This window comes from Neoarius graeffei, chromosome 24 (assembly GCF_027579695.1).
Source record: "Neoarius graeffei isolate fNeoGra1 chromosome 24, fNeoGra1.pri, whole genome shotgun sequence".
Classification (NCBI taxonomy): domain Eukaryota; kingdom Metazoa; phylum Chordata; class Actinopteri; order Siluriformes; family Ariidae; genus Neoarius; species Neoarius graeffei.
Window position 1 is genome coordinate 7,278,771 of NC_083592.1, and position 15,563 is coordinate 7,294,333.

Consider the following 15,563-nt stretch of genomic DNA (forward strand, 5'->3'; position numbering starts at 1 on the left):
TAGGCGGACTCATCCCCCCTTGAGAGAAGTCCAACTACTGTGATGTCATCAGCAAATTTCACTATGGTGTTACTGAGATAGGCAGGGGAGCAGTCATGGGTGTAGAGTGTGTACAGCAGAGGACTTAACACACAGCCCTGCGGCGAGCCAGTGCTGAGGCTGAGGGCCCTGGTCAAAAGACGCGCGTGCTCTCTTTCAAATGCTGATGTAATTAAGCCATAAGTTTTGATTTGATTTGACAGCAATCAGGAAAGTTTGAAAAAAGTAGGCAGTAATCGTCATTTAAACTCGTTTTTGTGCAATATTTTGTTTGGAAAACAGTTTTCAAAATGGTGGCACGAACCTGGCTGACACGTCAAATTTCGAAGTCTCGCACAAGTCTCGTGAAGATCGCGCAGATAAGCGACGCCTGCCGTGGACCAAACGAACTAAATTCAACATGGCTAAAAACCAAATAGGCTGATAAGTATAATATTTAATTGCAATTAGTTGCCAATACAAGTCACGATATAAGGTTACTAAAACCGAAAACGTAATTGAACACATTAATTAAGAAATAAAGCAAGTTTTTAAAAAATGACTTCAGTTCCCCTTTAAGTGTTCAGCACCAATTGTTAGAATCTCTATTTTTACAGTTTTTACAAAATACAGGATAGTAGAGTAATATTTACAGTAGAGTAACATTTACAAAGGCTTCCACAAAAAAAAGGAAGAATACAAGCAGGAAATCTAGTTTTTAAGAGCTACAGTACATTATTACAGGACTTTTGTTTTTATAACATTTTTCTTCATCTCTCTATAAAATACAGATATAAAAGACTCGATTGCAGTGTTACATACTGCAGTCCATTTTGTGGCAGTAAGGCATTACACACACTGCTAAATGCGATAAGAAGCAGAAGAAGCATGGCTGCACCTCCTCACCTGTGAAAGAGGAGAGCAACAGGGAGAGAAATATTTCACCACAATCTTATAGCTGGACATTAAACTGCGCTTGACAATGGAGACAAATATCAGCTCTGATCTGAGATTTAATGTGAGCTCAGGCTTTTCTGCTGGATTTTCACTCCACACACACATTTTTATTCCATATTACACTGTAAACATCATCATGTCTTACTCTCTCTCCAGCAGGAAGTCACACAGCCACAGTTTAAGAGTTGTTGGAGGAAGAATTTCCTTCAGAGGCTGTAAAACATTCAAATCCGTCACAAAGTGAACTAAACACTGCTAATAAATAATGTAGTGGTTTTAAACATCATTTATGGATCATAAAGGTTCACTTACAGGGTCTGGGGGGAACAGGTTTGAATCCTGAAACACAGATGATGGACAGACAGTTATTATAAAATCTCAGTGCTGTGTTTGGCTTCATGAGATAATGAGTTCATATCAGTTTATTGTCTCATCTAATTTATTAATGAAGATTAAAGATATGCAAAATATTCATCAAATCCTCTCAGAATGAGAAAGTGTAAATCTGTTCTCTAAAAACTTCACATCTGCCCCCTTCCTCCTCTCACCAGAGTTCCTCTTCTTCCAGAAGACAACAGCAGCGACAACAGCGAGGAGAGCGACGACAACCACACCAATGACGACTCCAATCTGCCCTCCATCTGATAAATGAACACAGAGTCTTTATTATCTGCTGCAGCAGTAAATCAGCTTTTATCCTCTAAATCTGTAGTTTTATTCGGACCTTTTGCTACTTCTAGGATTAAATCCTTCTCCAAGCTGCTGTGCTGAACCACGCAGGTGTATTTGTGTTTCTGCAGTTTCTCAGCTGGGACTTTCAGAATGCTCCTCTTCTGGAAGCTTCCATCATGGTTGGGTAACGTCTCATTGAGCTCCACGTCCTCAGTCACGTCCTCTCCATCCTTCTGCCAGGTGATATTCAGTGCTTTGGGGAAGAAACCTGTAGCGTGACACACCACCTCTGGAGAAGGAGTGTGTTTGTGGAACACTGACGCCTCGGGACGAACTGCAGAGACACAAATTTAAAGAAAATTGAAGCTCAATTGTTATTTATCATGTGCTAAACATTTTCTGGCTGCAGGAATTATTAAGATGGAAGTATAAACATTAAAGAGTGCAGTATTTCTCCTGTACTCCAGCGGTCATTACCCTGCTGCTCATGATGTAGCGGTCGATCTCTGAGGTATTTTTAGATCACAACACATTTTACAATAAAAAACATGCAATGTTCAAATATTCACAGGTCGAATACCGCTACATATTTAATTAGTGCTGTGCATCTCTATGGGCAGGGAGGAACCCAAGAACAAAATAATTATGTCTGATTATGATGATTTTTTACAGATAACTGTTTCTGGCTGCGTCACATCAACCTGCTGCTAAGCTACATAGCTAATGTTAACCACATCTGTGTTCTGTCACCGAGCAAACTCTGTTCAGGAAACCATGGCCGAGCAACGAAAGAAGGTGAGAATACATCATTACCGTTCTGAATGGGAAAATGAACTTGCTTTTACAGGAGTGAAAGAAAAAGACGGCCTGCCATTACATCACTTACCATCTGAAATTCAAGGATTCATTCCCACCCAAAAGTGAAACAGGAGAGAAAAGAATTCAAGAGTTACAACTGGTTTTAAAGCCCAGCCATCACTTTTCACAAAACCCACCAGGAGAGCTAAAGCTGCTACTGAGGAGTCATTCCGTGTTCTCCATCTCCTGGCCAAGCACAAGACGCCCCTTCACCACAGTGAGATTTTTAAAAGAAGCCACGACAGTCACATTATTCACAGACTTTAAAAACTAATACACTTTGTCCAGCAGCGGGAATGAGAAGAGTGGAGTTGTTATCAGAGGACATTTCTCGATCGCTAAAAGGTGAAACTGACTGCTGTCCACGAATTAACAGTGAAAACTGCAGGAAATCAGTGTGAGTGAGTGTAAATGGGAAGGTGTGTGTTATTATTGTGTATCATGTAAAGATAGTGACACAATGCAAAGTAAAATGGGATTTTCAATGTAAGCATGCATTAGTGTCAAAAATAAATTCAAATCATCATTTTGTTGTTTAATTTTCTTCATCATATCAGTACTTTGTGGCCATAAATAAAATTAATGCACTAACGGAAAAAGAAAAGAAACGACACTTTAGCTTTCATTTTCTTAATAAAATGCAAACTGAGTGCCAACGTTCAAATTAATATTTGAATGCATACTTTGTCTTTTCTTTTTCCTGTGCGAGACATCGTAGGACGGAAGTAAAACATACAGCGGAAATCAAAGTGACCAACATCTGCCAACGTTTTCAAAAGACGCTCGCGCCCTCTTTCGAATGCTGATGGGATCAAGCCGGAAGTTTTTTTTGTTTTGATAGCAATCAGGAAAGTTTGAAAAAAAAAAAAAAAGTAGGCAGTAATCGTCATTTAAACTCATTTTTGTGCAATATTTCGTTTGGAAAACAGTTTTCAAAATGGCAGCACTGACACCTGGCTGACACGTCACATTTCGAAGTCTCGCACAAGTCTCGTGAAGATCGCGCGGATAAGCGACGCCTGCCGTGGACCAAACAAACTAAATTCAACACGGCTAAAAACCGAACAGGCCGATAAGTATAATATTTAATTGCAATTAGTTGCCAATACGAGTCACGATATAAAGTTACCAAAACCGAAAATGTAATTGAACACATTAATTAAGAAATAAAGCAAGTTTAAAGATGACTTCAGTTCCCCTTTAAACAATGTGGAGGTCGGAAGTGCAGCGAACAGCAGCATGTGAGAGATTGCTCAGGAATTAATGACTTCAGCAGAATGTCAGGATTATTAGTGTGCTTGCTCGGCTGCTGTGTGTTTGCCAAAGGCAAGCACACTATTGTTATTCTTAAGTTTACTTATTCTGCCTTATTCCGACACGTGTTTTGGATCCACTACTCCTCCTAGGGCGTTCGAGATAGATACACCGTTCCAACTCTGAGACGTCTGGCCCGAAGTGGTGTAGCGTGCTTGTATACAGCTTTTGGATCAATGCGCCCGTTCGCTTGTTCTTGTCATTTTTCTTTTGTTTTTTTCCCCCCATAGAGAATGAATAGGGCTCATGAATCGAATCATCCTACTCGGACACGCTCCATCGCAGATGCACCAAACCTCATGTGATACTTCAGGCCAACTCCCCTCACACATACATGCAATCGGTTCTGACCTGCACTCATATTTTTCCTTTCTTTTTGCTCATCCCTTTTTCCTCCATAGGCTTGCATTGATTTTAGGCCCCATTGAAAATGAATGGTGTTTCAGGAGAAAAACTTTCACTCTCAATCAGTTCTTTTAACCAAGTGACCAAACTTCAAGAAACTTCACTTGATGCCTCAGGCCAAGTCCCCACAGATCCATCCCCTCATCTGAGACCTGCACTCATCTTTTCCTTGGTTTTCACACATCTCTTTTTACCTCCATAGGCTTCCATTGATTTTTGGCCCCATTCAAATGAATGGAGTTTTGCTCAGTAACACTTCACCACACATCCACCAAACTTCATACGGCACCTCAGGCCAAATCACCATCACACACATATCATCAGTTCTGACCCGCACTCGGCTTTCTCTTCCCTTTCATCCGCCCATTTTTTCTCCATTTTGCCGCGAATCAATGGAAGCTTGACTGAGTCATTCCTCCCTTCCCCCATAGATGATGATGCATTTGGCAAGGATCTGCTCATTTGAGACTTTGACAGCAAATCAACTTCAACTCAATGGCCACTTAATTAGGAATACTTACACACACACACACACACACACACACACACACACTAGCAATTAGCATATAAGCATTCACGTGTTACCATGCTAGCTGTTAGCATGTTACCCATTACGATATCATGCCTGCTGTTAGCTCGCGAGTTGTTAGCATGTTCACCATTAGCATGTTATCATGTTAGGATTAGCATGGTAACATGCAGAGTTCGCACGTTTGCTGTTAGCAAGTTCGCCTGAGCATATTAGCATGCTAACTGTTAGCATATTAGCATGTCACCCTCAGCGTGTTAGCATGCTAAAAGTTAACATACTAGCCATTAGCATGTTAGCCTGTTAGCATATTAGCTTAAAGTGTTAGAATTTTAACAAATAGCATGTTAATCACTAGACTGGACAATTCCCCGGGGGAAATTGTGAGAGGATGCAGTGCGCGAAGCAATTCGGTCATGCATGTTTGCTGGCCGTGAGTGTGTGACCTGCTATGAAGCTACAATGCCATGATTTATGTGTGTGCTTGAGACAGCAGCCCCCCCCCCCTCTGCTCCCTCACTGGCCCCAGTCGGCATGGCGATGGGCCTGAGCAGGAGCGTTAAGACACACAAGATTGTCAGTTTTCTGCTGTTTTTTGCTCAGGAGCAGGCCTCGAACAACGACAAATAACTCGAAAACGAAAGCAGCTATTCACAAAATTCTTTCACAGTGAGCGCTAGAAGGGTCTCCTGAATACACTGATGTAATTTTTTATCTGTAGTGTTAAAAATGAGGACACTAGAGCGAGTTAAAAATGAGTGACTTTTCTGTCACATTTATAATGGGTGTCAATGAGGCCTCTCGGCTGCACTCTCCTCAGTTTGAGGCTTCTCATTCAAAAACTGTAAATCCTATCGTTTAGGTAGACACATTGTGTGAATCAGGACAAGTTTTACTACTACTTTTGAGAAATTTATGTCTGTAGAGTGAAATTTGTGGCTGAAACCACAGTTTAAGCGAGAAAGTTTGAGCTATTTTTTCAAGCTCTCTACACTCTAACTAAACGAGCTCCACTGGTGTGTAACGCAATAGACACCCATTCAAAAGCCGGATTTTCTCCCGGAACCCACACGGCGTTTGAGCCGGGACTGATCCGAAAGTGTAGAACCTAGCAGAAAAGTTGAATGCCAGATCCACAGAGGAGAAGTTTTCCTACGTTTTAGAGTTTGAATCACGTCTCTAGGTGAAAGCATGCCAGAGCAGTGGATGTTTGAAAAAGTGCTTTTTTTTTTTTCAATTAATTCCATAGAAATGAATGGGGTTTTTTTGGGTGATTTTTTCGTATTCTGTAGAGAAAAGTAATAGCATAGCGAGTCCGATCGAGCCGCACGTTTTGATATATCGTTTGTCTGTGTGCGACGTACGGTTATTGAGTTATTCGAAATCGAAATTTGCGTAGGAATAATAAATATAAGAAGAAACACGTAGAAGAACAAATAGTTGCAGTACTTTGCACTGCATCCTAATTAGCATGTTAGAATGCTAGCTGTTAGCATGTTAATATAAACTGCAAATATATAATATAACTGCAGAATGCAGTGTCAGTTTTGAGGTACAAGGACATTGTGGGTCATGTCCAGTCTGGAAGAGGGGGATTTGGTCTGTCAGAAGGTAATCCAACATGGCACAAGGCTTCCAAGGCAGAGAGGAGGAAAATGGTGGTCGAGGAGATACGCCACCAGGAGGAGGCTGATCGAACCACAAAGGCTGTCTCACTTGTTAAACAGGGGCAATGGATGAAATGGGAGGGGCTTGAGAGAAGAGAGCTCAGCTGGAGAGAGCTGTGGAAGATGGAGGCAAATAATCTGAGTTTCCTCATCAGGGCCACTTATGATGTACTGCCATCGCCAAAAAATCTCCACCAGTGGTATGGTGAGGACCCATCCTGCTCCCTTTGTCCAGCCGATGCGACTCTCAAGCACATCCTGACTGGCTGTAAGACCAGCCTCACACAAGGGCGTTACACCTGGAGGCATAATCAGGTCTTGAAGTGTCTGGCAGCAGCAGTAGAGACCAAGAGAACTACGGTCAACTCCTTACCCCCGACAGCAACCAACTCCACCATAACAGCTTCATTTGTCCGAGAAGGTCAAAAAAAGCCTAACCATCCTCCCTCCACACTCAAGCTTAGAGAACTAGCTAAGGCTCGGGACTGGAAATTGTTAGTTGACATTGGGCACCAACTAATTTTCCCTCCTGAGATTGCATCCACTACCTTAAGGCCAGACATGGTACTTTGGTCCCCATTGATGAAGTCAGTGTATATCATAGAACTCACCGTTCCTTGGGAGAATGCAGTGGAAGAAGCATACGAGCGCAAGAAACTGCGATACACTGAGCTGGCAATGGATGCTCAACAACGAGGATGGTCGACAAAGATCTATCCTGTAGAAGTGGGATGCCGGGGTTTCGTTCCTTCATCCACTATCAGGCTGCTCAGAGACCTTGGCGTGCAAGGGCAAGCTCTTCGTCAGACAATAAGAGCCATCTCTGAAGCGGCTGAAAGAAGCAGCCAATGGATATGGATGAAGCGGAAAGATCCTTGCTGGGCTCACAGACCCTATATAACATCGTAACAAACTACAGGGCGGGATTTGGGCTTGGGACACAAGCTCAGGCTTGATCAACCTGTAGCTGGCCACCTTTGAGGAGGGTGTATAGTATCTAAAGGCCGAAACACCCCATGAATCAAGGGCATACTACTGATGATGTGTCCCAAATTCAAATCTTGACTGGCAGCTTCTCATGTTGCGCTCTCTCTCTCTCTCTCTATCTATCTCTCTCTCTCATGCATACCATCTATTGGCACAATGGACTGCTTAACATTTCGTCCCGTGTTTTATGATTCTATTCTAATTCTAGCTGTTAGCATGTTAATATGCTGTTAGCATGTTAGTATGCTAACTGTTAGCATGCTAGTTGTTAGCATGTTGGCATGTTAACTTTTAACATGCTAGTATGCTAGCTGTTCTGCTACAGCTCAGCAAGCACACTTTGCATTTTCTCGGCGGAAATGCAGTCTATTTATTATAGTTACACTTGTGTTTAAAAAAAAATAGCAGGACAACATCAGTAACCTGACGAACCACTGTTATTAGTAATACTCATTTCTGCCTGGCAAATCATTTCCTTGTAGATGTAATAGTGTAACAGAAAAACAGACCCAACCGTTATGACATGCACGCTGCTTATTCTGAGTAACTGACTCATAGAATTCACTGTTCAAAATAATAGCAGTGTGGAGTTTAATAATTATAATAAAAGGCCATTAGTTGTCCTTTATTAAGGAAGAAGGGAAGTAAATGTTTCACACACTGTTATAAAATACAGTTCATTCTGAATTGTTCAGTAAAATGGGCCGTTCCAGACACTGATTGGAGGAACAATGTAATTTGATTAAAAAGCTGATTGGAGAGGGGGAAACGTACAAAGAAGTGCAGCAAATTATAGGATCCTCAGCGAAAATTCTCAAATGCTTTAAAGTTGCAACAAAAACCTGAAACATGCAGAAGAAAACAAGCAACTACTGTTAAAACGGATTGAAGAACAGTCAGAATTGCACAGAATCAGCCAATCATCACCTCCAGAAAGGTCAAAGATGATCTAAAATGACCTGTAAGTGCTGTTACAGTCAGAAGACGTTTGATCGAAGCTCAGCTATCAGCAAGAAGCTCCTGTAAAGCATCATTGTTGAAAAAACACCATGTATAGAATTAGTTAAAATTTGCTAAAGAACACAATCGACTGGCCCAAAGAGAAATGGCGTAACATCCTGTGGACTGATGAGAGTAAAACTGTTCTTTTCAGGTCGAGTGGTCATCAACAGTACGCCAGACAAACCCCGGGTTCTGAATTCAAGCCACAGTACACTGAAGCACGGTGGCACAAAAATCATGGTATGGAGAGGTTTTTCACACTACGGTGTTGGACCTATTGATCGTATACCAGGGAGCATGGATCAGTCTGAATACATCACTATACTTGAAGAGATTATGTTGCCGTATGCCAAAGAGGAAATGCCCCTGAAATGGGTGTTTCAACAAGAAAACGACCCCAAACACACGAATAAACGAGTAACATCTTGGTTCCAGACAAAATGGATTGAGGTAATGGAGTGGCAGCTCAATCCCCAGACCTCAACCCCACTGAAAACCTGTGGGGTGCCATTAAAAATGCAGTTTCTGAAGCAAAACCCAAAAATTCACAGGAACTGTGGCATGTAGTTCATTCAACCTGAGCTGAAATACCTGCTGATAGGCGCCAGATGTTGGTTGATTCAATGCAATGCAGAAGTGCAGCAGTTATCAAAAACAATGTTTATGCAACTAATTATTAGTTCAGTTTGAAGACAAAAACGTCAACACTGCTTTTTTTTTGGACAGATCCTTTTCTTTCCTTCCTGGAATTGATTGGGATTTGAATGTGTAATGTTTCCACGATATTTGAAATGTGGAAATAAAGGCTATTCAAAATATTTCACTTTATTCACATTTTTTAATGCACTGCTATTTATTTGAACACAACTGTAAGTCCAGAAAGGCCATGAGTTAATTCTTTAAATGTTTTGATTTTTAATTTATAGTTAATTGACACTAATGTTGAATGCTTAAATGGAAAATTTAAATGCAAATGGAACTGTCATTTCATTGTGGTACCATCTTTGTGCACACATATGGGAAAAGAAATGGGAACTAGGGTTTGGATTTTTATTTTTGGCATAAAAAACTGCCATAGTGCACTGTGTGTGTGTGTGTTGTAGAATATCTTTTATTTGTCATTGTAACAAGTACAACGAAATTAAGCAGTCCTTGTTCGGTAAAGCAATAAATGATTAAAATAAAGACAAGAGAAACTTAAAAGATATTAAAAGAATACTCAAAACCTCTCACACACACACACACACACACATACTACTCAAACCTCACCCACCCACACAGATCACAGCCGTACACTTCCACAGTCATGCTGTAAATATAAAACTATACTTTAATAGCATTATTTAGTGCAGTAATAGCTGCTGGATAAAAGCTATTTTTCAGTCTGTTTGTCCTGATTTTCATGGACCTGTATCTCCTGCCGGATGGCAGCAGTTCAAACAGGTTGTGGCCTGGATGTGATATGTCTCTCAGAATGGAATTGGCCTTTTTTAGGCAGCGGGTGCTGTACAGGTCTTCCAGAGAGGGAAGAGGGCAGCCGACGATGTTCTGTGCTGCCTTTATGACCCCCTGGAGCTCTTTCCTCTGTGCTACAGTGCAGCCTGGGAACCACATACAGAGGCAGTATGTTAGTATACTCTCCACTGAGCAGCGGTAGAAGGACACAAGCAGCCTCTGACAGATGTTATTTTTCCTGAGTACTCTGAGGAAATAAAGTCTCTGCTGTGCCTTCTTTACTAGCCCAGTGGTGTTGACTCCCAGAAAGCGGAAATCAGACACCCTCTCCACACAGACCCCCTCAATCACCAGTGGCTGGATGGCAGTCCTCCTCCTCCTAAAATCCACGACCAGCTCCTTGGTCTTGGCTATGTTTAGGAGCAGGTTATTGGCTCCACACCACCCCACCAAACGCTCCACTTCATCTCTGTAGGCGGACTCATCCCCCCTTGAGAGAAGTCCAACTACTGTGATGTCATCAGCAAATTTCACTATGGTGTTACTGAGATAGGCAGGGGAGCAGTCATGGGTGTAGAGTGTGTACAGCAGAGGACTTAACACACAGCCCTGCGGCGAGCCAGTGCTGAGGCTGAGGGCCCTGGAGGTGTGATGACCTACACGCACTCGCTGTGTGCGCTCTGTTAAAAAGTTCTTAATCCAAAGACAGGTGAAGTATGGTATGCCAATGCCTGTTAGTTTGTCCACCAGTCTGTTGGGGAGGATGGTATTAAAAGCAGAGCTAAAGTCTATGAAGAGCAGCCGAGCATAACTCCCCTGCTGCTCCAGATGTGACAACGCAGCATGGAGAGCTGTGGCTACCGCATCCTCAGTGGCCCTGTTCCCCCTATAAGCAAACTGGTGTGGGTCAAAAGTGGGGGGGGATGAATGACAAGATGTGCTTCCGGACCAGTTTTTCAAAGCATTTCATAATCACAGGAGTGAGTGCTACTGGCCGATAGTCATTGAAGGAGGTGATGTTTGACTTTTTAGGCAGAGGGACTATGGTGGAGGACTTTAGACATGACGGTACGGTGAACTGGGAGAGTGACTGGTTGAAAATCTTGGTAAAGACCCCCGCCAGCTGGTCTGCACAGTCCTTTAGCACTCGCCCGCAGATGCCATCGGGTCCGGGTGCCTTTCGTGGGTTGATAGCCCGTAGCATGTTCCTCACCTCATACTCCTCCACCACAAAGACGTTGTTGTTATCAGCTGTGGGGTGTTGCATTACTTCCTCTGATGGTTTTGCCTCAAAACGAGTGAAGTGGTTCAGATCTTCTGCCAGCGAAACATCCCCTTCAGCACCCCCAGCTTTGGTCTTGTAGTTGGTAATCTGCTGGATTCCCTGCCACACCTGCCTGCTGTTGTTGCTATCCAGGTGGTATTCAATCCTCCTCCTATAATCAGACTTGGCCTTACGGATGCCACTCTTAAGTCTGGAGCGTGCTGCACTGTACAGAGCCGCATCACCTGATCTGAAGGCAGTATCCCTTTCGTTCAGCAGCTGCTTCACCTCTTTAGTCATCCAGGGCTTCTGTTTAGGATAGACCCGCATGTGTTTATCTACTGTAACAGTCTCTACACAATGCTTGATGTAACATAACACACTGTCAGTAAACACTTCCAGGTCTGGATGTTCAAAAATGTCCCAACAGGTTGTGTCAAAACAGTCCTGCAACAGCTGAGTGGCTCCCTCAGGCCATGTTTTGACAGTTCTTGTAATGATGTTATTTTTCCTCCTTAGTGGGATATATGCTGGAACCACAAGCAGTGACAGATGATCGGATTGGGCTAGGTGTGGTAATGGCCTGACTCTATAGCCCTTCTTGATGTTAGAATAGATCTTGTCAAGCATATTTAGCCCTCTGGTCGCACATTTAACATGCTGGTAGAACTTTGGGAGCACTACTTTCAAATTTGCATGGTTAAAGTCGCCTGCAATGACAAACACTGCATCAGGATATCTGCTCTGTTGACTACTAATGTTATTTAAAAGTCCCAGGGCTACGTTAGCATTTGCATCAGGTGGTATATAATGTGATCAGAGCTGTGGTCAGGACAACGTTAAACTCCCTAGGAAGGTAGATGGGCCGACATTTAATTGTCAAGTACTCCAAATCCAGAGAACAGTGACGATCTATTGATACTGTGTTTGTGCACCAGCTATTATTGATATACACGCACATTCCTCCTCCTTTGCTCTTACCGGAGTCACTCGTCCTGTCATGACGTTGCGCTGTACATCCTTCTAGCTGTATAGCCGCATCCGTGATGAGTGAGTGAAGCCAAGTTTCTGTGATCAGCAGGACACAGCTGTCCTTAATGCTTTTTTCTACTGCAACCTGAAGCCTCAGTTCATCTATTTTGTTAACAAGAGACCTGGCGTTGGTGAGGAAAATGCTGGGGAGCGTTGGTTTATGGGGTTGTCTCCGCAGTCTTACTAACACACCAGCTCTGCAGCCCAGCTTCTGTTTCCTCTCCCAACGCTGCCTTCTCCGTCTACTTGCCGGGATGGTGATCCATGGGGAGCCGGGGCGCCTTGCGATTTCTGGAGGAATGTTATGACAACGGAGAAAGTCCGAAGAGACGCTCTGTTCGTGGCAATTAATGCCGAGCTTGAGGAGATCTTTCCAACTGTATTTATATTCCGCACAGTGTGTAGACATCATACCAAACAAAATGATATGTACACGTAAACATACAAAAGTAAACCGACAAAGGAAAGCATAAGCCGCAGCAACTATGTGCCCCGCCATCTTAATTGCCTCCGAGTACGTAAGAAATGGGAACTAGGGTTTGGATTTTTATTTTTGGCATAAAAAACTGCCATAGTGCACTGTGTGTGTTGTAGGGAAGGAGTGTGTTATTAGTATATGCACAATGTGTGTGTAATAAGATGCGTGTTTGTTGAACAGCTGCAGTTACAGTAACAGAGCAGATCATACACTTTACCTTTCCTCTCCAGAGTCTCTCTGCCATAAGACACAAACTTCTTTAGCCAATCAATACAGTCATTCTCCAGGTAGCGCTTCCAGTGTTTAGCTTCATCTTCTGTAGGATCCCACTCCTTTATAAAGATTCCAGCTTGAGGTTTCGCTTCAGTCCAGGTTCCAGTTTTCAGATCCAGACTCATGAAATCTTCTCCATCATAACCGTACAGATCATATCCTCTAGTGGTGCACACACACACACACGTAATGAGGTGAGGTCAGATGAGTTGACTTTCCTTCTACACTCTCTATTCAAACTGCTACACTGCGTTTTTCTACTCGTCCTTTTTACATTTTGTCCTTTGTAGTAGAACAATGTTATTGTCGGTAAAATAATATTTAATAATGTGTGTTTTGTGTCCTTCTACACTGCATGGATTCACAGCTCTGTGTGTAAAGTAAAAACACATTCAGATTGTTTTAATCTGTGGCCCAAACTGTATAATGGACACTCAGTAGTTTGCCTAAATAGAAAAAACATTAAAAGTGTAGAGAGAAGCTCTTTAGTGTGACTGTCTGTGGTTTGCGACAAAGCCCAAGGGTTTGTGACTCTGATGATATAATGATCTGCTGCTGTTTAATCGATGTTACAGAACCACTGTGTACTACTGAGAATACAGAACGTTATTTTGCACATCAGTATTGTTCTGTGCTCGTTTGTGGATTCACAATAAATCCTGAGATGATGTCAGAAAGGAAACTGTATTTCTGTGTTACTTTAACAGGTTTATTACACAGAGCTGTTTCACCAGCTTATTAAACTGCCATTGTGTGTGTGTGTGTGTGTGTGTGTGTGTGTGTGTGTGTGTACACTAGTTATAAAAACTGTGTTTTTCACTCTCACCTTGAGTCTGATTAAAACACTCCATTATGAGACCCAATCTGACTGTGAGTCTGTAATCTTCATCCTGCATACGTTCTGTCTCTCTCTTCCAGTAAAGTGGATCATCAGCGCTGATGTTCTGTATCCACTCTGTCTTTGGGATCGCCTCCTTGATGATGGGGTCATAGAACACAAACTGCTCTCCATCCACCAGACCAACAGCAGTGAATTCTGGGAGATTTATTCCTCTGACAGCAGTGTGTTGGTACTGCAGAGTGTGTGTGACTGTAAAAGGGTAAATAGTTTCAGTAACTCATCACAGATAAAGTAAAACAATAAAGATGCATACATTCTGCAAAATTCTGGATGAGGTCACCAAAATCTCCACCTACTGACCTAGTTAATAAGCCCCCCCCCCCCCCCCCCCTCCACACACACACACACACACACACTCTCTCTGAGATCACATGCGGAAGTAAATAACAGATTTCAGTTTCCTATTTTTCCAAGAAAAAGCAAAATAATCGAACCCCCCCCCCAAAAAAACACGTGACATCAGCTGATCACATCACCATGGCAACTCTGTAAAATATCACATTTCCTTTGCAAATTACAAAAAGAGGAGCTGTAACACGGGAGAACATGTAAACTCCATACAGAAAGGCCCCAGTCGACCGTCAGGTTCGAACCAAACACCTTCTTGCTGTGAGGCGACAGTGATGAAAGGAGAAACTGCAGTTTCTTCTTTTCACAATATTTTCTTTTTTTTTTTTTACAATTTTTTCTGGAAGCAAATGTTCTCCCATGCATCACTTACCATCTTGTTACTTTCTGGTTTTACAAACAAAACAAAACAAAAAAAAAAGAAAGAAAAACAGAAAATGTGTGCGTGCACAAGAATTTAATTTTTATAACCCTTTGCAAATCGAACACTAAACACCAACAGAGAACAAGTGTTCGGTCTGTACAGCCGAATATATGTTAGTGTTCATATACAATTTCACGTGTCGTATCTATCCGCTGATCACTATGTCTGTTATAATGTGTGTGTGCGCATATATTATTTTTATATATTAGGGCTGGGAATATTAACGCGTTAATCGCGATTAGATTAATGTAAATTGTGATCGCGAATATTTTTTTTAATCGCGATCAGAGTTTACCAGCATTTTCCGCACTTCTACCATCCACATGCAGCTCCTCTGGTTGTATTAAACTCATTTTCGGTTAAACGCGCTATTTCGAGTTTGCTAGTCTTTTGTTCCTTCTACGCATCCGTAGGCAGCTCGAGCGGAAGCGTGTGGTTTCCATCGAGTCGTTGGCATTGGCATGGAAGGACACGCTGTTGTCTTCAGTTTAGTCCTCTTTTGTGATGGATAAGCAACGGTTTTCTGGACCTCTGAATGGTTTGTTTGAATTTAAGTTATGAAGTGCTTTGTATGGTTATTTTTTTTTTTTATGGTGACATTTTATTTTTGAAGAAGAGAGTGGCCTGACATTACATTGTTCATAGTCAAATCTGAAGTAGAGACAAGTGGGTCTACATGGCACTTTTTCTGATTTTTTTCTTGTGTTCATTTATTTACAATTTCTCCAAAGTAGCCAGTCATTCATTCTTAATACTTGTTTTCCTTTCAAATATTTTAAGTTAGTTTCTTAGACAAGGATATTTTTTAAGCTTGTTACCTCGTTAACAGTTTCGGCGAGAATCTCCCGCCTTCTTCAGAAACAGGACTGTTTCTGAAGAAGGCGGGAGATTCTCGCCGAAACTGTTAACGAGGTAACAAGCTTAAAAAATATCCTTGTCTAAGAAACTAACTTAAAATATTTGTAATAGTTAGACATAA

At 42.1% G+C, this 15,563-nt stretch overlaps 1 protein-coding gene across 1 annotated transcript; it reads right to left on the reverse strand.

Moving 5' to 3' along the window:
- Positions 1–455: 455 nt before the first annotated feature.
- On the reverse strand, positions 456–13,800 carry LOC132872883 (BOLA class I histocompatibility antigen, alpha chain BL3-7-like). The gene is made up of 6 exons (XM_060908000.1): positions 13,781–13,800; positions 12,856–13,073; positions 1,700–1,981; positions 1,524–1,616; positions 1,288–1,314; positions 456–1,188 (listed from the first exon to the last, which is right to left on the reverse strand). The coding sequence occupies exons 1-6, from the start codon at positions 13,798–13,800 to the stop codon at positions 1,154–1,156; spliced, it is 675 nt and encodes a 224-aa protein (XP_060763983.1). The 3' UTR covers positions 456–1,153.
- Between the last annotated feature and the right edge of the window lie 1,763 nt (positions 13,801–15,563).

Coding starts and splice junctions, on each gene's coding strand:
- LOC132872883 (XM_060908000.1), bottom strand. CDS start 13,800: ATGAAGATTACAGACTCACA. Junction 1,982..12,855: donor AGAGACTCTGGAGAGGAAAG/GTAAAGTGTATG, acceptor GTGTCTCTGCAG/TTCGTCCCGAGGCGTCAGTG. Junction 1,189..1,287: donor ACCTGTTCCCCCCAGACCCT/GTAAGTGAACCT, acceptor AATGTTTTACAG/CCTCTGAAGGAAATTCTTCC.